Source organism: Corvus cornix, chromosome 11 (genome assembly GCF_000738735.6).
Source record: "Corvus cornix cornix isolate S_Up_H32 chromosome 11, ASM73873v5, whole genome shotgun sequence".
In the NCBI taxonomy this organism is placed as follows: Eukaryota; Metazoa; Chordata; class Aves; order Passeriformes; family Corvidae; genus Corvus; species Corvus cornix.
Genome location: NC_046341.1, coordinates 9,364,505 through 9,389,575, shown reverse-complemented (window position 1 = coordinate 9,389,575; position 25,071 = coordinate 9,364,505). Strand labels below are relative to the sequence as shown.

At 37.6% G+C, this 25,071-nt stretch overlaps 1 protein-coding gene across 2 annotated transcripts in view; it reads left to right on the top strand.

Annotated features, from left to right (window-relative positions):
* The window catches only part of NFATC3 (nuclear factor of activated T cells 3), a 66,083-nt gene that overhangs the window by 17,327 nt on the left and 23,685 nt on the right, over nt 1-25,071 (top strand). For both annotated transcript variants that reach the window (XM_039558179.1, XM_039558178.1), the window contains exons 3-8: nt 8,398-8,560; nt 21,073-21,272; nt 21,928-22,100; nt 22,537-22,677; nt 23,986-24,041; nt 24,668-24,794. In XM_039558179.1, the coding sequence (XP_039414113.1) occupies nt 8,398-8,560; nt 21,073-21,272; nt 21,928-22,100; nt 22,537-22,677; nt 23,986-24,041; nt 24,668-24,794 (860 nt within the window). The remainder of the gene's footprint in view (nt 1-8,397; nt 8,561-21,072; nt 21,273-21,927; nt 22,101-22,536; nt 22,678-23,985; nt 24,042-24,667; nt 24,795-25,071) is intronic.

Here is a 25,071-nt window from a genome sequence, read left to right as displayed (position 1 = left end):
ATGGATCAGTTCTGTGATCTTTCAAGTCATAGAGCTTGTATAATATTTCAGAAGTTGTCACCAAGCTTGGCTTGTTAACAGCTAAATATATTTAAGCAATACTTATTCAACCATTTCATTATTTTTTTGCCTAATTGAATAACCACAGATTTTAATTTCTCTCTGCAGAATTTTACTGATTTTAGTAAATAGAAGTGATTTTTTTTTCCTCCTTTAATGTTCTTCCACATAACTGTTTATGGATGTAAAATTTAACAGTAAAGACATAAAGCTGCTGGCTGGAGAAATCTGTTCTACTAGGTCTGAAACTACTGTGTTAACAGATAAGTTAACTGTCTTCGAGTCTGGAGGTTTTTTTTAATTCCATTGCCATCTGTTACTAGAATCTTTTCATTTGAACTAAGACAATGATGACTGTTTAAACTTAATTGTGTATCTTGGAATTGTATTATGTTTATGAAGGATACTAAGCAGTCCTAACTTGGCATTTTTGTTAGCTTGCAGGCTAACATTGCTCATAAATGGTGAGCGCTACTGTAGGGTTAGAGGTCATGAGCATACAGGCATGGGGTGTCGATCAGTGGTTCTTCTGTGGGATGAACAAAGTAGTTTAAAACACAGACAGCTCATACCTGTTTCCTCTTGTACTGTGGAGAACTGAGTACAACTGAATAAAAAGCACATTTCATGTTTTCATTAAAAAGTAAAAACATTTTTTTAAATGTCAGACTTTATTTAGAAGCTGGCACTGAAGAATTTCTGTAAATATAAGATGGGCAAACAGGCAGAAGATAATGAAGACTACACCTATACACAACTAAACTACATAAATCTATTAAGCTGAGTACATTTGCTGCCAAAAATGTTGGCTGACAATTGAATTAGTGGAAATGGCTGCACTGACAGCTGTATCCTCAGTGATATCTTCAATTACTTAGCAGTTGTAGCCTGTTCCATTGGGGGTATGGCAGTGTGCATCTTCAGTATGTAAAACATTCTATTCTGTCATACAATATTTTATAATTTTGATTCTTACAAACCAGGGTAGCCTTACATTTTATGAATAAAAATGAAATGCAAGAAGATCCATTCTTTCTAAATAGTTGATGATGGTGACCAAAAGTGAGCATATTATTTGTCATAAGGAATTGTATAATTTCTATTTATGTATTCACATACATATTGTATGTACGTACAATTGTATTAATTGTAGTATAAATTACAAGATATAGTAAAAATAGTACACTTTCTAATGTCTTGATTGTATTGTCAAGCACGAAGTAGTGCATGAAGTAAACTGGAGTGCTGATTCCAAGCAGGTGAGGTGCACACCCAGCTGCAATAACTGACCCCTGGTAGAAGGGGGGGTAATTTGCCTCATGTATTCCGTGGTGTGAAATGTGTAGGTAGCACCTTCTGCTCTGAATGCTCTCTAAAGTTTTGTAAATCTGTTATCTGCTTTATCTGCCAAGCCCTGACCATGTTTTCCTTCGTTCTTCTGTTTTCAGTAAGCGTGCAATGCTTAACAAAATCTAAAAATGTGTAACATGCTTTTGAGCATGTTAGTAATATTTCACATGCCATCCAAACTGTTTTGTAGATGACAGCTTGTTATTTGGTCACAGAAACCCATAATCGGCCAGCCAGTGGCATATGAAAAATGTCTGTGTATTATGTGCCCTGCGTCCCATTTCTGCTCCCTTGTGAAAGATAAGCATAGTCAAGGGACTGGGCAGGACCACTGCAACAATTCATTCCTACGAGTGAAACTGGGCAGCAGCTTCCACAGGGAATAGTGGAGGTGTCTGTTGATGATGTTACTCACCAGGTATGATGGCAGATTCAACTGGTCATTTTACAGACTAGTCAGCAATGAACTTGATAATTTTATTTATTACATAGTTACTCTTGGTACTATTTAAGATATCTGTTTCTTTCACCCCCAGCCTCCCCACAGGTGATGGATAAGACATGGTTTTATCTGTGTCTCATGTTTTCTTTCCCTTTCTTTTTGGGATCCTAATGCAGTGATAGTAGATCCAACTGCCCCATTTACATTTTACCCCAACATTCCACAGTTGTGCTGATTTTATGCCTTTCTTGCACACTTGCTGTTAGAGGTTGAGTTGTAAGATTTCCAGAAAGTGAAAAAAAATATATCAGGAAGTCTGTTTTACAATGCTTTTTTTACGTGAACAAGGGTAATAAAAAGAGTCTAGAGATGACTTAGAAATCTCTACTGAGCAGGTGATAGAATACAATACCTTTGGTGAGGACTTCACTCTAAAAGTACAATTCATAAAAGATCAAGCAGCATTGCTGGTGCTTACCGTGGTTATGGGATTATGGAGTTGAGGACCATCACAGACATGGCCAGCACTGGTGTAGGTAACATGGGGCTATTTTTTAGAAGAGTGATCACTGATGATGCAATTGAAAATCATCGGAGTTCTGTTATTTTTGCTTTTAGGCTTGGTTTTTTGTTATCTTTTGCTTTAAACTTAAAATTTTAACACGGATGACTAGTGAAAGAGTAGGCTTTAGGTTTGGTAAAGTGGATCTTGAGAATCTGTGTCTCAAGCAAAGAGGCATTTTGCAGGGTAGTAAACTTAATGAGTCATTCATTTTTTCTTTCTTTAGCCCCACAGTGTTTGATGGCAACAAATGGTGCTTTTGTGTCTGGAAGATAACCAGGCAATATTCGTTAATGGTCAAAAATCTTGAAATAAAATGTGGTTTCTTTTACTTCCCTTGTGGAATTCATAGAGATTTGCACATTGATTTAAAAACTACTACATAAATTGGTGTTTGTCTCCAGACTGTTGTGTCATGAATTTAATCTATGCCACTGAGAAGTGATGGGATATCAACTAGTTTCTTTATTCCAGTGGTGGTGAACAAACAGGCTTTGACAGATGTATTTACAGCACAGAAATATTTTTATTGGTGGATATGTAATGGCAGCTTGAGAGTATTTTACTGCTGAAAACCAGGATGGCTGACAATGTAATTTATTCATTCAGAAAAAAAATTAGTTGAAATAAAGTGGTAGATAGTGGAATACTTGGAAAAGTTGTTTCTCTTGTCCGAATCCTTCTCTTGGAAGTCTAAAGAATAGAGAGGAACAGAATTATGTCCCATTTTTACCATAACTATATTGGGACTTTGGTCTTAATTTCAGAAGTCCACTCACATTGAAAGATTTCTATAAACAAAGTTAGTCTGCTAAGTATTTATCACCTTATTCTGATAAATAGAAATAACACCAGCTATTCTACCAGCAAAACTTGAAAATGTTTGCGAATTACTGTCTTTGAAGATAAGGACCCACCTAAGAGAGACAAGCAAAGGAACTTTGAACCTCTTAGGTTTTTAATGAGCGAGGCTATCACTGTAATGTTTACACACTATTAATGAATTCAGAGAAATTCAGGTAGTGTTTGATACAGGACCTTTGTGCTATACCTGTTATTCATCTCTACACTTTGTTCTGGGATGATGGAACAGAGATTTCCATGTGGCAATACACTGTACCTGTATTCTGAAAGCATTATTAACTGTGGCTCTGCTAGGAACACAGTGGTGGTAGTTTGAATGTAAACAGTATTAGTAAAGTCTATTGATAGGTCACTGTGGCAGCTGGAATGGCCCCAAACTTGTTAACTCCAGAATTTCTCCACCTGGGAGAATATTGCTTTGTTCTAGACAGTGAAGAGCAGCTGCAGCAGTATTTTGGCTCTACGGGAGTTCTTGAAAACCATAGTATTGGATCATAGTTATGATTTGAGATTCTCAGGGGGTTGCTGTGTTGCAACACTGACTTGTCACAGAATACGCCGTGGGTTCATCTCTGCAAAAACTTGGGATGAGGAAAAAATGTGGAATAGCCATTGTGTGGTCAGTGACCTTTTACCCTTTTGAAATGTTAGGAGGAGCTGTAAGTAGAAAACTGTTTTTGCTGCAACTGAAAATTAATAAAAGCATCTCTCTAGAAGATCTGGGAATCTCAACCAATGACGGAAACAACTTTCACAACTATCTGGAGATACTACAGGGTATCTTTGAAAGGTTATTACTAGATTTAGTGGCTACAAAGAGGCAGGAACATTTTCATACAGAGTGGCTAAAATGACTTTTTGTATCAGTTGCACCTGTGTTCAAAACCAGTGCTACAAGTGGAAGGTAATTGTTTTTAACTGGATTGTGTTAATGAGTCCTATAGGCTTTGTTCTTCCTTCTGTCCCACACATACTGCTCTGGGGCCGCAGTCAAATGCAAACAAGCAGTCTTGTTTCTGCCCTAAGCTTCTCCCTATGTGAGAGAGGTGTAGTGAGCCCATGAGCTGTGCCCTGGCTGTTACAGGTCTGAATGCTGAAGTCATTATGGACACGTTTGGCTGTTCTTACACTGAACATCAGTTGTTTCCTCATCAGTCAGGTCTGTTTTGGAAATAATGGTTGCAGAGAAGAAGGTATTTGTTAAATTAATATTGATAAAATCAATGAAGTGGTAGCTTTAAATGTGGTTGCTTCTCCTGAGAATGCTGCCGAAGGGTTCTTTCTTTACCTCTGAGTTCCCTGTAGTAGCTGCTGTTCCCTAAAGTCTTTAGTCTTGATGTGATATGAGTATGAGCTTTTGGAGCCTTGCATTAATCAGATTATAAAACTCCCTTGATATTTCCAGGACGACATTTGTAGGTTTACAGATTGGTGCTGTTTCAACAATGTGCTAAGATTTGATTTAATGAAAGCTTTAGAATGACTATCACTCATTACTTCCATATCCATATCCTGACATGTGATTTGGTCCTTTACTAGTAGGTTACTGCATTGCTCATAAGGTTTTTTACTCAGAAAAAAAAAAAAAAAGGGAAACGCCTGTGAAAGGCTAAGTCCCAAGCTATTATAACAGTAATTTGGCACTGAACTGGGAAGAACTTAGTAATGAAACATGTGGAAATATCTACAAACATGTTCTTTCCTCATCAAGACTGAAAAGTGAAAGGTTTTAAAACACAAAAGTTCTAATTTTTCTTAATCTTTTGTTCTAAAATAACTTGAAAAAACCCTCATGGCCAGCAGCTGATCTGGGTTCGGAATGCAAAGTTAGATGTCTTTATCAATAGCACAAAGCTGTCATGCTGTGTTTAAGCTGGGGAGAGACGGAGAAAGTACTTGTTCATTTCTGAAGCAGCTGAGCTGCTAATTCTTAAACATGTTCCAGATATTTTAAGAGTAATGCACCACTAAATTTTGAACTTAAATTCTGCGCTATCAGAGATCACTGAAGTTCAATGCACAGTTAACACCTGAGAACTGTGGTGAATTGGCTAGTAGTTTTACTGCTGATCTTCACCTAACAGTGTAGACTGAATAATATTTTCTTGAGAATGGATCCTTAAATGCAGTAAAGCTGGCAGCTTCAGACTTCCATTCCCATATTCAGCATCTGGTACAAAATAACATTGCTTCATATCAATGTATTCAAAACATATGCAAATTTGTTACTTCTTGCATCCCAAAGGCTGACATGATTTTTCTCATTTGATATTGAATTCTACGTAGAATTAAAAAACCCAAAATACTGAGAGTTTGTAGACTGTATTCTATTGGATTTTTAAATTTATTTAAGGTGCAGTCTTGTGGGCTCATGTGACTTTAATGAGGTGATGGTGCTGATTAGGAAGTTCCCACTCTGCTTCTCACCCTTTAGTTCTGCTTGAAGATGTACAGACAACTGGAACTCTGGTAAATTAAAAGGATGAAAAAATTTACATTTCAAAATGAACCAAAGTTAGATTGCTGATTCAGTTCAATGTGTACCTCTATAGTATTTGTCTCAAAAAATGTGTAAGGATGATATGAAAGCAAAAATACATAAAATTATGCCCCTTCAGGGCAGAAAGGTACATGACAGAGTAACCTAAAACCTTTTAAGAATCCACTGCTGCTAAGAAGTTCAAGGTGATAGAGACAACAAGAAAAATATTCGGAGAGAAACAACAGTTTGGATATCCAACATCAAAAGGGAAGCAACTGTAACTCTTGAACCAGCTACATCTAGAAAACATCTGTTTGATGCAGTACAGCCTCAAAAGCTGTATCATTTACTAGGGAATCTGTGTATTGGAAGCTTTGCAATTTTTTAATGTTTTAAGCATCTACACGTGCATGGTGTGCTTCCTTGCTCTCTCATGCTGTTATTTTCTACTTGTTTTCAAAGAATGACAAAATCTTGAGACTTGGTTATTTTCCTGTCTCCATGTTTGTTCTAGTATGCCAAATATTTTTTCAAAAGATAATGTGATTCTGATACAACAGACTGTTGTCTTGCGCAACATTATTGTTAGTTAATTGCAGGAGGAGTAAATCTCCCTGAGACACTGTATGGGGAGTGGTCATGAGCAACAAATACTTTTTTCTTGACTGAATTTATCTTTCAACTTTCAGTAATGCCTCCCAATAATTGGTATATAGCCTGTGGTGAGTTAACAGAGTTCTCTCAGGTACCATATCTGTTCAGTATATACCAACTATTTGAACACAGAAATTTGGTTATATGGGGGATAAAAACATTTTCAGAAACACTGTTGAAAAATTCTCACATGCTACATTTCTTTTTAAACCCTTTTTAGTATCTTCTAATCCTGACGTTTTCTTCCCTTTTCAGACTGAAGACTTGAATCCTTCTCCCTCAATAGCTATAAAAGTGAATGGCAAGGTGTAGTTGATAGCCAGTAGTAGCATTTAGGCAGTACGTCTTGGCCTGTGGTGAGTATCTGGAAGGATTGGGCTTATACTGCATTCCTGACAGTTCCCTCTTTTATTGTTGACATCACCATCCTCTCCTACCCAGTAAATACTATTGCTGTGGGAGGACCAGTCATCAGACCTCCTTATGGGGGAAAGAAGCCTCTTTGCTGTACACTGAATGCTTGTGGCGATGATTTATTTCTCACATTTCTGCCTTTCAGTAATAAGAAAGGGAAATACTCACATTCTTCCTCTGATTGCTCCCAAAAAGGTGCTTCAGGAGAGGTTTATGTTATAATGCTAGCTCTCTCCTGAAGTGCACAGTACAGTGCCCATGAAACAGCAGATCAGCAGCTTGGAGGTTGTTCTCCTGAGGAGGAGGCCAGCAAGCAGTGCCATTTCTTCTCCCTCTTTTCCATTCTTAATGACTGACACTTCTGTAGTAAAAGGTAGATATGTGGTGCTGCAGGCTGAGCCCAAGTCCCTCCAGATACTTCCTAAAGACAGAGATTTCTTTCTTTTTTTCTTCAGTCCAAATATTTATCTTCTTTCTCAACTGTGGATATGTTTTTGTATGTCTTAGCTAAAATCCCCAAAAGGAATAATTTATCTTTCATGGTTCTGTGACTCTTCATGTTTGTGGAAATTTGCATTGATTGGTGGTGGAGTTTTACCTGATTTGCTCTAAAGTGGTAAGAGATGAAATTGAGCTTTCCCAGATGATGATACAAACCAGTATTTGTCCATCACTTTAAAACCTAGTTTGCTTTCCTTATTGGTCAGAGTAAGGTAGTATAAAACTATTTTAATAGAAGCTTATTTTTATTATAAATGTTTTTGTTTTATAAACAATGCTATAAATGGTCACTTCTAAATGGTCATAATTTAATTTACCAGGTAATTACTGGCTTGAATCTGACTGGTCATCTTATTAGAATCTTAAGTCTATAAATCTGTGCAGGTAAAAGGGTAGGTATGCAAGCATTGATTTGAGGTTCTTCCATGTTACTTCAATTGCTGTATGTTGTTCTTCTTCCCTGGAGTGACTTTGCTACTGTGTGTAAGGGTGTGTCCATGGATAAGCTGAATACAGCCTTAGGTGTCTTTGTTGCCTGTTGCAGTAAGTCTTTATGCTTGGATAGAACAACTAGCTTTTTAAAACTTTGGATGATCACAGAGTGTTCATTTTAATTATAGTTTTAACACAATGCAATGCTTGCCAAAGGAAAACAAAACCAGCAAGCTGGAAGATAATAATGCAAAGAGTTAAAACTTAATGATTGGCAGATTGAATTTAGACTGTTCCCTCTAAACCACATTTGAATTTGCTTGCTGATATACTTAAGGTTAAAAAGTTAATATTAAGGGCATTATAGAGTAGCACTGGTAGTGTGGGGCTGGGGGTCATACGGTACCTTTCTTTTGCTCAGGTGTTGGAAAGAAGAAATTCCATTCTAATTGAAGATTTTAATGTACCAGCAAAACTTTGGAATTTTCATGTAACAGTTTTAGGCTAATAGGTATTCTTATTTGGTTATCATTTGTTAGGAAAGTGACATTATTGTCTGTATTCTACAGTGAAGACTTTGTGCTGTGGCCAGATGGCACAGTTCATGTAACCACAGTGTACTTGTTTTGATTGCAGCACATCTTCATTGCCACCTCTTGACTGGCCTTTACCAAGCCATTATGGGCAGTGTGAACTGAAAATAGAAATCCAGCCTAAAACTCATCACAGAGCTCACTATGAAACAGAAGGAAGCAGAGGAGCAGTAAAAGCATCTACTGGAGGACACCCTGTAGTAAAGGTAGGAAGTCTGGCTTTCTTGAATAGAAAGTAATTTTTTAACTACAGTTATTGGTATTTACAATGCTGTGAATTGTTACCTTTTGTGAAGCTTACAGCTTTTCTTGGGCAAGATTTTCTCCCTTAAATGTAATGATAAGTATTTTGAAAACACTGACCAATAAAACCAATTGTTGTTTAGCTCAGAATTAGATGTAAGGTCCTAGTAAATTAGACTTGGCTTTGGCATTATATTCTCTTTGAAGAGAAAGATGTGTGGATTCAGTCTTGTTGGAATAACTGTGTGCACGAGATGTGCTGTGCTTCTTTCTGACTTTGAGTGTTCAGGTGTGTACACAAATATCTTGCTCTGTGCTGGGGAGACTTGTGGATTGGTTAGGGATAGTCACTGATTCTCCTTTAATATCCGTGGTGTCAGCTGGCTCACACAGTTTGGAGGGGAACCCACCCTCATTCATTGAACATGGGGCAAATGGTGCTGAGAAACTGTGGGACTTCTTAAGATGCCTTGGTTTATGTTTGCCACTTCCTTAGGTGAAAGCAGTATCTCTTTAATTACCTCAATATTGCTTAATGGTCTTTACCTTAGTCCCAGGTCAGGTTAAGACAAAATTTAACTGCTTGTTTATAAGTGAAATCAGACACCAGTTACAAAATCTTTATAAAACAAAGAGGGGTGGAAAAAAATCTGATTACATCAAGGTTACAGTGGGTTTTGTCTTTTCCTCCAAATCCAGGATATTTCATGTTCTTTTCCAGTAAAATTATGGTCAGTGTTTCAGTCCTAAATCTTTTGCTACAGTCCATATATTAAAAACATATTTTATATATTTATCCTCTTCCAGTAGTTGGAAGTAACTCATTACTACTGGAGACCAGATGCAAAGTGCTATTAGGATTGGCATAATCAGTCTTCATTATTTTTCCTACTCTTACTGTAGTATAAACATGTTATCACTTTTCCTCCTTATAGTTTATTTCTCCTCTTTGGCAAGTGAATTCTGTCACACTAATTACATCATTACATTTCATCTATATAGATGAAGATATACCAGCAGAATTTAAATGTCTTAAACTATCTGCTGTTCTTAATTAGTCGAAGCAACCTCTGCTTTCCAGGCGCTTCATCTGATGAATTTCTTCCATCAACCTGACTCCTAATCATATTCTTTGGGCTGTTTATCAAACTATTTCTTCTCTGATATCTTACCTTGAACTTTTTCATTACACCTTTTTTCCTCTTAAAGACTTTGTATCGTTCCTTTCTCTCCCTCTAAAAAGGGTTGGTTATCTGCATCCCATGCTCTTCCTTGAATGTCTTTCCTTGTTTTTCCATTTCCGTTCTTAAGCTGAGGTCTTCATCCAGCTTTCATGTTCCCTGCAAAGTTGCTCGGAGTTTTTTTCTCATAGTACTGTGGCCTAAGAGCTCCAGCTCTCTCCCTTTGTCAGATTTCTTAGCGCAGTAGAGGCAAGGGTCTAGTGCTTACTAGGGAAGTGTATGCTGCAAACTAGAGAAAATTGAGGATGCCTGGACTAGGCTGGAATTGGAAAGCTGGCAAGACACGTTCCTTCATATGGAGCATTGTGTTGGTTTAGTCAGTGGAGGACAAGTAGACACAGCTTTCACATGCCAAGGTGCTGACAGTGGAATTTAACACATCATTAATGAGGACAGAAACTTGAGAGATTTTAGCTGACAAAATAAATCTTTCCTGAACTTCTGTAAACTGCATTCAATATTCTTTAATTTTTTTCCTCTGGGTGCTTATGTTTTGCACTAATATTTGCATTAAGGGAATTTATGCTGATATTTGTAAGTTTTGACAAATATGTAGGCCTTCTTTTGCTTACAGAACTAGATGCTTCTAAGCTGCAGTAGTACTAGATGCAAGTTAGAAGAAACAGATCTTTTAGTGTGTGGCTTAGACCAATGATTTTAAAAGCTATTTATTTGCACTGAAATTGTGGAATACATTGCTATATGAGAACGCTGTCTTTAAAACGTGGATAGCATTTATGTCTCTGACAGTCTCATGCTTCAACACATGCATTGTACTACGCCTCTAAATTAAAATGAATGCAAATGCAAATCAATATTCTACTTTGCAATTTGGTCTCTTCCAGCTGGATTGGAAATTAATTGTTGTGTTTGATAGGAGATACGAAGTTGTTATGAAACAAAGCATTGATTTGTATTTACTCTTTTACTCACTGCTGGGAAAAACAGCATGGGAAGGGCCAAGTTTGGAAAAGGTGCTACTGAATATCTGTAAGCAGACGAATATTACTTTACTTTCATACAAATTGTAATGTTTTCAAGTACTTCTGGAAGCCTATTACAGAAATCCATGTCACAATATGCATTACTACTTGTTTCTGACTTTTCTTTTGGTGCTCTTAGCTTTAGAGCAGACACTTCATGTGTGTGATCATTGCAGTAAAGAACTCAGCGTTTTCCTGTGTAAAACAACTGTGTCTTAACCAGTGTCAGAGATGAGAAAGGAGGTGGGTAAATTGAATAGAATCTTTTCATTGGAACACACCTACAGCGATTGTCAAATCCAACTGCCACATCTTTGGGTGCCTGAAGGCCTCTGTGCTTTTGCTCCTTACACAATTCATTTTTGCTTTTGAATATTATTTTGTAGAGAGCTGGAGTGCTAATTTCCAGACTGTGAAGCCTCTGTAGTTCTGCATGTGCACTTGATGTATTATTTAAAATAAGGATTTTTAAGATAGTACATGGCTTCACGCCATTAATGTATTAGTGCATGTCATTAATCTATTACTAATACTGTACCACACCTGTTGCTAGGACACTAAGCTTCTGACAAATTTGGCATCATCTGTTGTGAGTACATTTAATCAGCTTATTTCCAAATGGAGGAAATTAAATAAGTGGAGCATCATGCTTTGCTTTGTATATCTCTTAACTTTAAGAAAGCTAATTCTATAATGATGTTCCCTTGTTTTTTGCTTTTTTTTAATGCAAAATGCTCTAAATAGCAGATACTTTTCGTTTTAAGCTCTGTTTTCTTGGAAGTATGTTCCAGCTAATCCATGTCATCTGGTGCAGTTTCTTTTACCTTGGTAGAGAATCTGCATGATAATGCTGACAGTTTTCACAGGGAAGGAATAAATAATACAGCAGAATGGTTTGCAAGGAGAAAGGTGGCATGTTGCGCTTTTGTCATCCAAATTATGTGAAAATTTTGTATTGCATTGCCAGGAGACAGTCTCTGAGCACTCCCTACCTTTACCATTCTAACTCATAGATGAGAGTCTGCAATTCACTCATCTACAAAGCCTTTTAAACAAGTAGCTGTCACATTTTATCCAACTCTAAATGAACAGTCACCATTGCTTGAATTTCCACCCTTCCCATGGGCCCAACTGTACATAAAGTAACATTTGCACTTACAGTTTGATAGAACGAGCTTTTGCTTCTGTCTGGACTGGTTAAGGTTCTTCATGAGACTTCACTTGGATAATGCCTATGATCAAAAACAGAAAAGCCTTTTAGAGCAGGTGGGCACATGATAAGAATCGCTCAGGGATAGTTTGGGTGTTTTTTACTTTTGTGTCTTAGTTTTCCGATCTAAAATGAACTTTCCTTTTTTAAATAAGCAGACTTGTTTTATATACTGTTTTCCTACTACTCGTAATTTTCTGCGGTTTTTTGTGCTTAAGTATTTTAAATTTAATGAAATCTTTTGGTAGTAAATTATAAAGGTCATGTTGTGCACAAGAAGTAGTATTTCCTTTTATCTTTTGTCCTATTCCTGGGGAAGAAGGTGATCTCCATGCTGATCATCTTGTACCCATACAGTGTGATGTACTCAGGGGCTGTGAGCTCACAGCTACTCCATAGCACCATTTTGTGTGCAAGGAGTGTCTGTCCCGGGGCCATTGACCCCTATGGGAGTCAGGTATAGATATGAACTGTGATGGCGTAATTTGTTCTACAACTGATGATGTATCTGCAACAGACACTGTATGGAACCCACTTACACCCCATGTATGCAAGATAGATTTGGAGTTGTGGTAGCTATTAAGAATTTGCCTGGACCAAAAGTGTCTTCTTCCTATAGAGGGTGGAATCATTCTGTTCCTCTGCCATAAGCAAAGTTATTCCTGTAGCTGCTTCATAGTAACAGATGAGGGGAAGCATCATGTAATCCATATGGACAACTCAGCAGTTCTGCAGCTGAAAAAAGATGTAAGATTAAAAATCAAAGCAATACTGAATAAAAGCCAGTTTATTTAGACAGCTATGCACTGCTACTCACTGACAAGCAAAGAGTTGTCTTCTGTGTGAGGTTTAATGGAGACCTGTAAAAGAGGGACTCAGTGTCAGCTCTGTTTAAAGTGATTGCAGAGCTTGAAGTCATGATAAGTGCTGCAGTGGAAGAAAAAAGTAAACTAATTGAGCAAAAGTAAACTTACTTTGAACTGCTTTGAAAGTTCTGAGACAGGAATGTGTTCTCAAAAAGCCTGTCAAACTCTGCCTGAGTCCTGGTGGAAGAAACTGCAACCAACAAGAGAGGATCTATCCAAGCAATGTCAGATGATCTGATAAAAATAAATTAACAAAGGTTGTCTAAATGAGTATGTGTTTCCTGGCCTGTAATTCTGTGGCTGTCACCTTTTCCCAGCTGTTCTCTGTGGCCAATGCATGTAACTACTTGAATATCAGGTATTATATTGGAATTCTCCCTGTTCTCTATGCCCAATAAACAGCACACTTTTTATGTGTTTTGCAACCCTTCCCATTCTTCCTGCCTTTCACTCTCTAATTTTCATTTTTGTCTTGAATTTTTTCCTGGTTTGTCCATCACCAGAAGGCAGGCTGTATCCCAGCTCTAGTTGCCTACTGTTGATTGGTGGCAGCAACCTGTCAATAAATCTAAAAGGCAGAAGGTGAGTGTCAGCCTGTGTGAACTATGTAATGGGCTGTATTGGGAAAAACATTGACCTTTGGATGAGGTTCTAAACCTATGTATCTTTCAAGAACAGTTTGATGATTTAGGCATCTTCTGCTTCAGAATCCCAAAAATAGATAGCAAAAGTGATGCATCTACTCACTCTAGAAAATGCAGTAATTGGTATGAAAACCAGTAAAAGGTCATCTGTTTTTTTTATCATAGGTTTTTTTTTTTCTACAGGTTATTTGGGAATAATGTCTTCCTATCCCAGCAATGCTTGTCCAAAAACTGTCCATAACATAATTAGCATTTGGAGTTGGTATTTCAGGAATAGCACTTTTTTTTTTTCAAGAGTGTGGTAGAGCCAAGTGCAGATGGATGGTTTGATGGCTGGTTACATGGGACTTGCAATTCTGCACTGTGTTAGCCTTAACACTATTTTAGCTATTAAATTATATCCTTTTTGCATAGTGTAAAATGGGGCAGGACTAAAACACCTCAAAAATGCCTGACGCCAGTATTTAAAACACTTTCAATCCTGTCTGCAAGCAGTGACTGTGTAAAAGTGTGAGATTTCAGAAACAGGAATCCAACTTTTTGAACCTTGAAGAATGTTCTGTACATGTGTAAACACATGGTACCATGACCAGTAATGAATTGATATTTGCCATTACTTGTTTGCTTTAGTCCTTTGCAGGATCTGTTTGTTTTTGTGATGACCTTTAAAATGTTTTTAATTGGGCTTGTGCCCCTACCTAATAGTTTATTGAAGTTTGTTCCTTTTATCTGCCACTATTTTTTTCACAATTGCAAAGGTCTGTACTATTTTAAAGTCTTCAAGTCAGTCTACTCAATAAGTTTATTTAACAAAAGACAAAGGAAGATACTTTTTCAATATGTATGCTTTTCCTTCTCAGTTGATGGAAGGTGCATCAAATAATCAAGCGACAGAAAATAGTACTGCACTTCAGGAAGGGGTTGAAACAGGTATTTTGGTTTAACATATTTAACTTTTTGTAACGTTATAAACTCTGCGGAGTCAGAATGAAATTATAAAAAAAATTCCAATGTGCTGTGAAGACTTTCTGAGCCAGTGATTGGGATATTGCATAACAGATCTGAATGGAGTTTTCTTCCATCAGTTTCTGCAGTCTCTTTCAAGCAGTCCATTGGAAATTACAGGCCAGCACTCTCTTCACCTCTGCAGGGCTGCAAGGGATGACTGTGGTCAGTCTGACTTTCAATAGCTTCCCTGAGCTCTGGTTTCTTTGTTTCGTGCCCATGGTTTGCTTCAAGTTTTTCAAAACACAACTGTTGATAAATTCACAATAAATTGTACCCCTGGTGTTAGTCATTGTGTCTTTTGTTTCGAATTACGTTCATCTTCATGCCCTTGGATCCTTGTCATCCCAAGTCATGGTTGATAGATGTGCTGTTCAGCTTGGCAGATAGCCCTGCAGCTTTTAAACCCAGCAATTCTCACAGTTCTTTAGGAAAGTCACTGCACACCACTCATAAGGGAAATTCTTGTGGAGAAATGTCTGTAGAAAAAAAAAGTTCAGTTGTTCAAAGCCATGCACTGGTGCCTCTCTGATATCACTGTCCAAAAGATTCTAGGTTTGTGGGTCACATTTCTCCTTTCTCAAAGGATAAAACATTTAGAAGGATCATTAAGATGGTTCAGTTTTTTCTTTAAGTTTTTAAAAGAATTGTATTTTACTTTTGAAGTGGACTGAAATTTAAGTGGTGAAGGTTCTTTTCCTTTAGGATCGTTTAGGTTTCATGGTGAACTATACCATATTTTGCTCAGCCTTCCAAAGTAAAAGGAAAAAGTACCTGATTCAAGAGAACAGCTTGCTCTTTTCACCCTCTAGAATGGGGCCTGTGTTCTTCTCTTTTGCCCTCCTTACCTTGTCACTTTGGAGGATGTTCTAAGGAATACAGAAGTCACTGAAATGCATCCAGCTGCTGTGCGTCTATCAAGGAGGAAATAAATAGTTGCAACATGCTTTTCATATCAAAGTGTTGAAAAGCATTGGAAATCTCCATCTGAAGTAAATGCTTAGTAAATGCTTTTGGTTCTTTACACAGCTGAGTTTCCTTCCATGTTCACGTTTGAACTGAGAATTTTTATCTAGATACTGGTGCATTTGGTGAAGATAGATTAAATTCAGGGAGTTGACTATGCCAAACTTGCCTTGTATTTCAAGACTATACCCTATTTTTAGGGAGGCCTAATTGTATGTAAAAGCTTTCTTTCTAATCAGCCTACTTCACCAATCCAGTAATGCCATAAGCAGTGAATTAATTGCGCAAAGGCAAAGGAGCACTGAAGTGTTGATCAAATCTTTGTCTTCAATTAGCAAGCAAAAAAAGGCACATAAAAGATAAAACATGAGTATTAAGCCCTAATGAATCTTTGATGAAGCATGGCAATTTCCTAATAAATGATTGGAAGTTTTGCAGGAAAAATGCTTTAAAAATACAATCAATTAGGTTTTAACACCATCTGAATGTTGTTGGTATCAATGCTGACATTATTTCTGGGTTCAGTGACACTATTAGGTATTTGGGGTTTTGGATACTTTTGTTCAAAAAACCAGACTCTTTCCAAGTATACTAGTGTTGTCTGTAAGTACCTGGTTACTGTGAAGTGTATATTTTCTATTGGATATTTTTCCCGAGTCTTGTTGCATGTCTTAAGAAATGACACTTTTACACTTGAATAGGGATTGATAAGACTTGGCCTGCAACGATAAATGGAAAACATGGACAGAATCTTCTTCATTTAAAAAGAAATGGGTTGAGGAGGTAAAAATTTTAATTATTAGAGGCTAAAAGAGTCTTCTCACAAGCTTTTCAATTTGCAAGGTTTTCTTTAGATCAGAGCATGGAACCAATGATATGTGAGACATCTATGGCCCAAATATAATCTGCATGTAATCTGGAAAAATGCTAACTTGTTTTTTCCAGGTTAATGCCTCTTAATTAAAGTGACCTCTTTGTTTTCCTCAGTAAGGAAAGGTTCTCACCACTGCCACAAAATTCCAAGTTTAAATAGTGCTGTCTTTGGTGATCCAATTAATCCACAGAGTCTCTAGCATGACACGTTTTTAAAGGATTTTCCATGTGTGCATTAAGAACATAGGAGTGTTTGTCACATAAAATACAACTCCTTGATGATACAAAACTTTTCTCATTAACTGCCTGCTTTTGTAGTTGCTTGGTAAAAGCTCTGAACTCACAGTGCCATGCAGGGGTTTCCTGTGTGCAGTGTAGTAATACGGCTGGAAATGCTTTGGCGTGAAGCCCTTGTGGCTTATCCTGTAGTGACCTTCAGTCTTTAGCCTTCCAGCTTTAGTTTAACTTACGCAGGCACTGACCTTTGCTATGGAAACGATATAGAAACACAAAAACAACTTGGCTGAGTTTCCTCGGCAGAGCAGTGGGTGGTGTATCAGGATTCTGTTACAGGGGAGGGTTTCTAGAGGTCAGTAGTGACACAGCGCAGTAACTTACTGCTTGTCTGCAGCACACTGTTTGCTGCTCCTGGGAAAGTGGTGTATCTTTTTTTAAAGTAAAATTAGCAATTTTTTGTTTATAGTGAGCAGCTCCAGGATTGCACATTAATGGAATAAGTGCTGAGGGGTGTACCTGAAAGCCTACCTAGGGCTAAATCAGTAGTTCAGGTTACTGTTCCTCCTCCTCCATGACTGAATCTTGGGCACATTGATACTGTAGTGCCTTACTGTAATACTTCTTCGTGGTGCTGATTCTCAGCACTTGCCAGTAGGCTGTAAAATGCTGTTTATTTAAATACCTATGGTCTGTATAAAGACACTGTGTTCTTATTTGTGTATATTCTTTACTAAGGTGAACTAAAGGTTCAGATACAATGGCTTCATTATGTATTTGAACAAAATATAGTATTTTTTCTTTCAAGTTAATTAAGTGCTTATTTTAGTTGAAAAAACAATTAGCAGGTTGGGTTTTTTTACTGACTTAAGTATTTGGGCTGTTCAACCTACAGAACTGTGCCTAAAGCAGACAAGGTGGTAAGAAAGTATCATCCTGCTGTCAATGAAATTAGGAACAATCAAATTTTTTTTTGAATGAGAACAAAACTGTATTTAAAAGAAATGTATTTTAAATGCCTAAATAAGTCATTTTTCCTGATTTGAAGTCGATTTGGGATAGTAAGGCTCCTGCATTAGTTTCAAGGTAGGTATTGCATCAATAATGGCAAGTCAGAATCCAAACACTGTCTTTCCTTTGGAGGAGAGATGACAGCATTCCTTGGAGATGGAAGGCGATGCAGGTTCTGTGATAATTCAGTCTCTGGTGGGGACCAAGTATGGTGGGCAGAAAGTTTTGCTTTGCTTACTCTTGTGTAGGGAGTGACAGCCAAGACTTGCTCTCACCAGGACTAGCCACAGAATGGACTTCGGAATATTTTGATGCTCTTCGGCAGAGTGCTGACTGTACCTGCAGATATGGTGGGGGTGCTTGAGGTGGATTAACAGTAACCCAGCATTGTCCCCTGTTCTCGAGGATGGTGTCACATGGGCTGTCTCTACTTCAGTGGTGCTGTGCACAGTGTGTTGGTTTCACTGGGGCCTTTGAGTGATTTTGTAACAGAGGCTTCAGGGAATGTGCAGCCGTCCTCTCCACAAGATACGGGATCATTTTCTACTGAAACTTTGACTCACTGGCCCCCACAGAGTCTTATCTTTAATTACAGACACCGTAAATTTTGGACTGTACTTCTGCAGAATCTGTTTGCATGCCTGGAGTTGTCAGCTCGCTTATTACACAAGATTTAAGGGCGAAATGTTAATTCTAAAGCACAGATTCTTATAATAAAAGTTGGGTTTTTTCCTATCCACCATCTCTCCAGCTGCCTGAGTTTCACTAGCACGTCAGGCTGTCTCGTTAGCATGCACAGTCTATTGAGCTTGCTGGCTTTAGCTGTGGACTGGGCACGGGGACACTGCAGCCTGTCCATTGCTTGCTTAAGGCTGGGATGTTTCCTTTTAATGAGGCCCCATTAGTGCAGTCAGGCCCTGAATTACACTCTGTGCTGGGGGACATGGGGTTATTCTCTTTCCTACTCCCTGGCTTACTTAATTGCCACGGGTATTGCACACATTGGTTATATTCATACCTTTACATTGTGAGGGGATTTTCTCTTTTTATTTTAACCTTGAGTAAAAGCAATAAATTGTCTGCAATACCAAATACATATTTTTTAAGTCTCTGCTACCTTGCCAGTGTATATGGCCATAGAGTTTCCTGGGCAATACTAGTGTGACTGCTGCATGAGGGATGTTTTACTTCCCGAAGTTGAGCTCTTACTCTGTGTAGGCTTTTATAGAAGATGGTCTTCATGGACTGTAGACAGACCAGCTTAGTTTTACAAGTATCTCCCCACCCCTCCTTATCTCTGATATCACCAGTATCTCTAGAACTGCTGTGTACATGTCCATTGTTCGGGATGGGGAAGATTAGCCTTAATTGGAAATTAGCTTTGTCACAGTGACCGCATTTGGAAGGCAGTCAAATTTTTGAATAGGTCTGGCTTGTAATTTTTATAATTCCCAGTATTAGAGTGAACACATTTAACTAACGTCACATTTAGGCTGGATTCCATTGTGTTAAGATTTAATTTTAACTCTGAGGAAAACGGATGGTGGAGTCACAGTGTTGAAAACTTGTGACAAGATGGCTGCTGTAATGCTAAACTAATACATGTCCTAATTTTCTTTAAACTCCTAAAATAATTCAGACTAATAAAAAATATTCAAATATTCATTTGGTGTTTAACGAAAAGAAACTTTTGGAAACTGAATTCCTGCATAAAGTATAAAAGGAACTTATGCATGTGTATATATTTAATTGATGTAACAGTCCCTATGCTCCACTGTCATCACAACATTCAGAGGAAAGTTCCTTGTGGTCCAGTTGTGTTCCTGTAGTTTATAGCTGACTTCTGACAGATGAAGGGAGAGAAACCTGTCAGTACACTGATTGTCACAGGAAGTTCTTTACTGTAACATTTCTGAATACTTGTTTATCACATTCATTTACATGGGAAGCAACTTTGACAATCTAGACTGTCTCCACTCAGAGGCTGAAGGGATATTTTGGGTTGGTCTGGGTGTTTTGTAGCTGGACTTAGCTTTTTCTGTACTGAGAACTCCAGCGAGAACAAAAAGATGTTACATATTTGACAAAACAAAGACTTTCCAGACTTCTGTCAGAACCTAAATTTCTATTCCTGATTGAGAAAGTTCTAATGAAAGTGACAGGACTGGTAGGTGCTGCCATAGCTGTAGCTTGAATATAGAAACCAGGAGTTCATTTGGTCCATAAAACTCCCTGCCAGGAGTGATGCACCAGCAGTGGAGCTTCTGACTGCTGGGTGTGGGTGTGCTTTGGGCTTTTGTGCCGCTGACTACTGGCTTAAATTACCCTTCTAAGTAGGTTAAATTGACATGTTTTGCTTGGTTTTTAAGTGTTAGTTCTGTAAAGAGCTTGGATAATATTGTTGTGTGACCAAATAACTCTCCCTAGAGACAAAAATATTGACATGACAAAACCATGTTTAAAGAATGACTGTCTGGCCCTCCCTCCCGCTTGAACATAAGTTGATGTCAAAGTCAATGAAACGTAAATTTGCTCCAATGCAGTTTAGCAATTATATAACTTGCAGCCTGCGTCAATCTGCCAATTTCAGGAAGGTGAAGGAAAATGGATTTGTAAGAAATACTCGCTAGGCTTCAGACTTATAATAGCAGTGCTTAAAGGAGACTTTGATGTTACTGTTGATTACACTTGTTTCCTTAAATCTTCTGGATAATATTACCCACATACTATCATAAAACGGGCTTTCTCTTTTAGATTCAATTTTTTTTTTTTCTGCTGTTCCAGTGTGTTGTGCCAGAATTGCTGCAGTTAGCTCAAGCAACAGGTGGTTTTATGACAACTTGAGTGCATTGGTGGTTAGATTTGTGTTTGAGAAAAGGAAATATGTGTAAATTAACATTTGCAAAATTTGGGAGTTTAAAGTATTTTCTTTGCCAAAAATAAACCACGCTTGATTTTCTATGTATAAACTGAATCTTCTTATCCTAACTTGATACATTTGCATTCACAAAACTTCTTAAGTTTAATAAAAGTTGCTATTCCGTTTCACAGTAGAAAAACTAAAATATTTTAGTATTTCTAGAATCTAGTTGCATCTTAGTAAAATTGGTAATTTGGCTTTGATTAAAAACAATCCCAGAAACAGACATAAGCATAGCATAGTTTTGATGTAGAAATTCTGTAGATAGAAAAATTCTCTTTGGGAGATTCAAAAATAATAATGATATTTTGGTATCCATTTGTTCCAGTAATTGTTGCCACTACTTGTGTTTGGGTACAGATACCTGTACTCACTTTCCTGCTTGCTGAAGAGTATGAAGAAATTTGTGATTAAGTACTACTGACTCTTAACTCTTTGGCCTAGCTGTGTGTTTGTACTGTGTGCACACAGACGCAGTAGGAGGCAGCTAATCTGTTCCTATTCCGTGTGCCCTTCCCTCAGCTGCTGGGCTACAGCGAGAAGCCAGTGAACCTGCAGATGTTCATTGGCACAGCCGACGATCGCTACCTGCGGCCCCACGCCTTCTACCAGGTGCACCGCATCACTGGCAAGACTGTCGCCACCGCCAGCCAGGAGATCATCATTGCCAGCACCAAAGTTTTGGAAATTCCACTTCTTCCTGAAAATAATATGTCAGCCAGGTACATCACAGCATGAGTTAGCCACTCAGTTTTTATTTTCTTTGTTTGTGCAAAGGTGAAAGAAAAATCTTGTAAAATTAGTGTATTTTCCACAAATCTGGATCATGATGAAGAGACACACCTCTTAAAGCAAGCCAGTGTGTGGACAGCCAGAAGCAAAGGAGCAGAGAGGCAGGGAAGCTCCGTGCGTATGTGTTATTTGATTGAGGTTGTGTGTCTTTTATGAGTAATTGACCACTGTGTGGAACAGCAGCTGGGACTTGATGGGTACAGTTTATTGTTCTCTAGTCCTTCCTAAACCAGAACTAAATATTGGTCTCTTGCTCCTTGTAAATGATGTTTATTATGTTAAATAACTCACTTCAGAGGTTAAACAATGTGCAATAACAAATAATCTTTAAAAGGTTCAAAAAAGCAGCAGCTGGACATTTACAAGACAAAATGTTTCACTAGTACTTGCTGCTGTTTTCACACTAAGAGTTCTTTTAATCTCAGACATTTAAAATAACACTTGAAATGCCATAATGTGGGGGAAAAATAGAACAGCTTAATTCTTTAACCAAAGAAAGGCTTACAGAGTGTACTTTGGCAATAGCTTGATTGATTTTCTTCCATTTCTCTTGTGATCCATCTGTCCATCCTCTCCTATCTCCAGTATCGATTGTGCTGGTATTTTGAAACTGCGCAATTCAGACATAGAGCTCCGGAAAGGAGAGACAGATATTGGAAGAAAGAACACCAGAGTGCGCCTTGTGTTCCGTGTTCACATCCCACAGCCCAGTGGAAAAGTCTTATCTCTGCAGACTGCTTCCATACCTGTTGAATGCTGTAAGATTGCTCTAACTATACATCATTTATACTTATGTTTTCTGCATGTGTCAGTAGTAGTGTCATTCTGACAATATTTATTGCCAGAATTGTATAAAACAAGTGTGCAAAAAGCATTGCGTGTAAAGAGCTCAGTTGCCAAAAATTACTGTATCTTTAAATAAAGATGGTACTTGCCAAGTGGCAGCTTGGAGGTGTAGAGAAAAAACATTTTGGGCTTTAATCTCACAGTGCAGTCACACAGCAGCTTCAGCAGTGTCTGTGTATGAGCAGAGGCAGCTGACACATCTCAGTGAAAATATTCATTCTAAAGGTAAAACCCTTTCATTGACAAGGGCTTGTACCATGACTTATCTCTATACATTTACCTAGTGAACAGCTGAACTTCTAGAGATTAAAATTGTGAATAACAATTATTCCCTTAATATTTCTAAAGCTCAGCGATCTGCTCAAGAACTTCCTCAGATTGAGAAGTACAGCATCAACAGCTGCTCAGTAAATGGAGGCCATGAAATGGTGGTGACAGGATCCAATTTTCTTCCAGAATCCAAAATTATATTTTTTGAAAAAGGACAAGGTAAATACTGTCTTGCTGTTTTTTTTTTTTTTCAAACCAAGCTCAGTACCTAAGTTTGATTGTAAGAAGTAAGGATGTTTTAAAAGGGAAAAAAAAAAGTCTGGAGTCGTAATTGGAAAGTTCATTTGGGCACTGATCTATGTGCTGGTTGGCAATTATTAATGAAGTACTACTTCTGATTCAGGAAGACAGTTAGAGGGTAACTAACTTGGAATTGTGTGTATTTGAAAGATGCTGTTGACGGATCATACCATGTATTTTCTCCTTCTTATTATAAAAAAATGAAAAGTGAACATGGGAACTAATTGAAATGTACTATTTGGCATTGATGCCATGTTACATCTGGTATAATCAATGCATAGGAACTGACTCCTCAGCTAATGAAGTAAATGCTAGTTAGATAATAATAAAACATAAAATCTGAACTTCTTAAATTATCATTGTTGTGATTTAAGTGTCTGATTTGAACTTTCAGGGAAACAGTAGCAAAAGAAATTATTAAAAATAAAAATTTGCAAACCGAGTCCAATTCTTCTACCTCTTATTATTTCCTTACATATGTAAATAAGAGTTGTGTTATTTTTATTAGCAAATACCATATGTTATGTAATAATGTGTTTTGCCACACAAACGGAATACGTTTGGAAGAAGCACAGCTGCTGCTGTAGTTCCCTGGTTACCTGTAACAACCCCCAGTGGCACAGAGAGCCAAGTGCTCCGTTCAGGGTGTGGGTTATGCCAGATCAGAGCACAGGGAGGCTGTCCAGGTGATTCCCCCCTCTCAGCACAGCCACCTTGCCCAGCATTTGACCCACGGGCTCCCTGGGTTTGGGGCAGGGAGGCTGCGGGCAGTGCATGGCCCGTGGGGCTGGGCAGGAAGGTGTGGCCTGGGTTATCTCTCGAATGCTGACTCAGCCTCCAAGTCATCAGCGGGTTTGTTTGAATAACCACAAGTGGCAGCAGTAGTTTAACCACTCTTCAGAAGCATTTTCAGAAACATGAGGGGACAATCCCTGTGTGCACTTTACAGCACACATGGTCTCCTCTGGAGCTCGGTCTGCCTGTATGGGATGAGCACACTGGGTTCCAATGCAGAGCCCTGCACAACAGGCAACTGATAATGCTACAGTGTTGAAACTCCAATAGCATCTCTGTTCTTTGTTTACAGTGTGTGTCTGTAAGTTTAACAGCCTCTTCATAACTGAAAATAAATCCAGTTTTATATTAAGTATTTAAGTATTTTTAAGATGAATTAAGGTGTTAAGAAAATTATTTTTGTTTGAATTATTTGTAAATTTCTCTCAACAGATGGACGACCTCAGTGGGAGGTAGAAGGGAAAATAATTAGGGAAAAGTGTCAAGGGGTGAGAAACAATTTTTCTTACTTTAGAAAGCTTATTTTTTAAAAAATGTGATAATAGACATTTTCATTGTTGTTCTGAAATTTAGACTTTGTTTATTAAAGTAATAGATCACTGGCTAATTCAGACAATTGGAGACTTCTAATTGGCTTAACACTATAAAGTAGCCATTAAGATGATGCTTTGAAGGAATTGGAAATAGCATGCTTGTTGTAAAAGTAATGAAAAAAGAACTTGAAAATTTAAAAAAAAAAGATAATTTTTCTAATGTGACAAATTATTTTCAGTGAACTAAAATTTTTTTTGAAAGCTTAATGAGCCAAAATGCAATTCTTTAACTGCTAGAGGGTTTTATTGTGCTCTCAGATAAGCAAAGCGTCCTTTAGATGAGAAGTCTATTTAATGAAAGCATTATCTTCAGAGCACTTGTGTTTAAAAGAAGATAAAATTCTCCAAATAAAAGTTTGCTTATAGTACTGTTTTACTGTGTAATGTGCATAAACTTGAAGTTTGCCAATTTCAAAATATTAGGGTGCTTTAGTTTTACAGTAGGTGTTTTAGTTTTTCTGTAATTAATAGTTTCATTTGCATTTAATGTGTAAAACTTTTTTTTTTCAACTTTCCTATAGGCAAACATCATACTTGAAGTTCCTCCATACCATAACAAAACCATCACAGCTGCAGTTCAGGTGCAGTTTTATCTCTGCAATGGCAAGAGGAAAAAAAGCCAATCTCAACGTTTTACTTACACACCAGGTATCAAATGAAAAATACAAAAGTGGCATTTTATTTTGGTTTTTAAAGTGTACATACAAAAATACTCCAGACAGTCTTGTCCCTTTGACAGGTACATAAGATTAGCTTGGAACTGTTTGTAAAACAGTTACTAAAGCTTGTCTAATTAAAAAGCTGAAATTTAGAGCAATAAGCTCCAGTTCTGTGACTACAGCCAGTTATTTCTTCATTACACTTTCTACAGAATAATTTTTGCATTCTACTTTTCTTTGACAATGATGATGAATCTCAGAAGCTG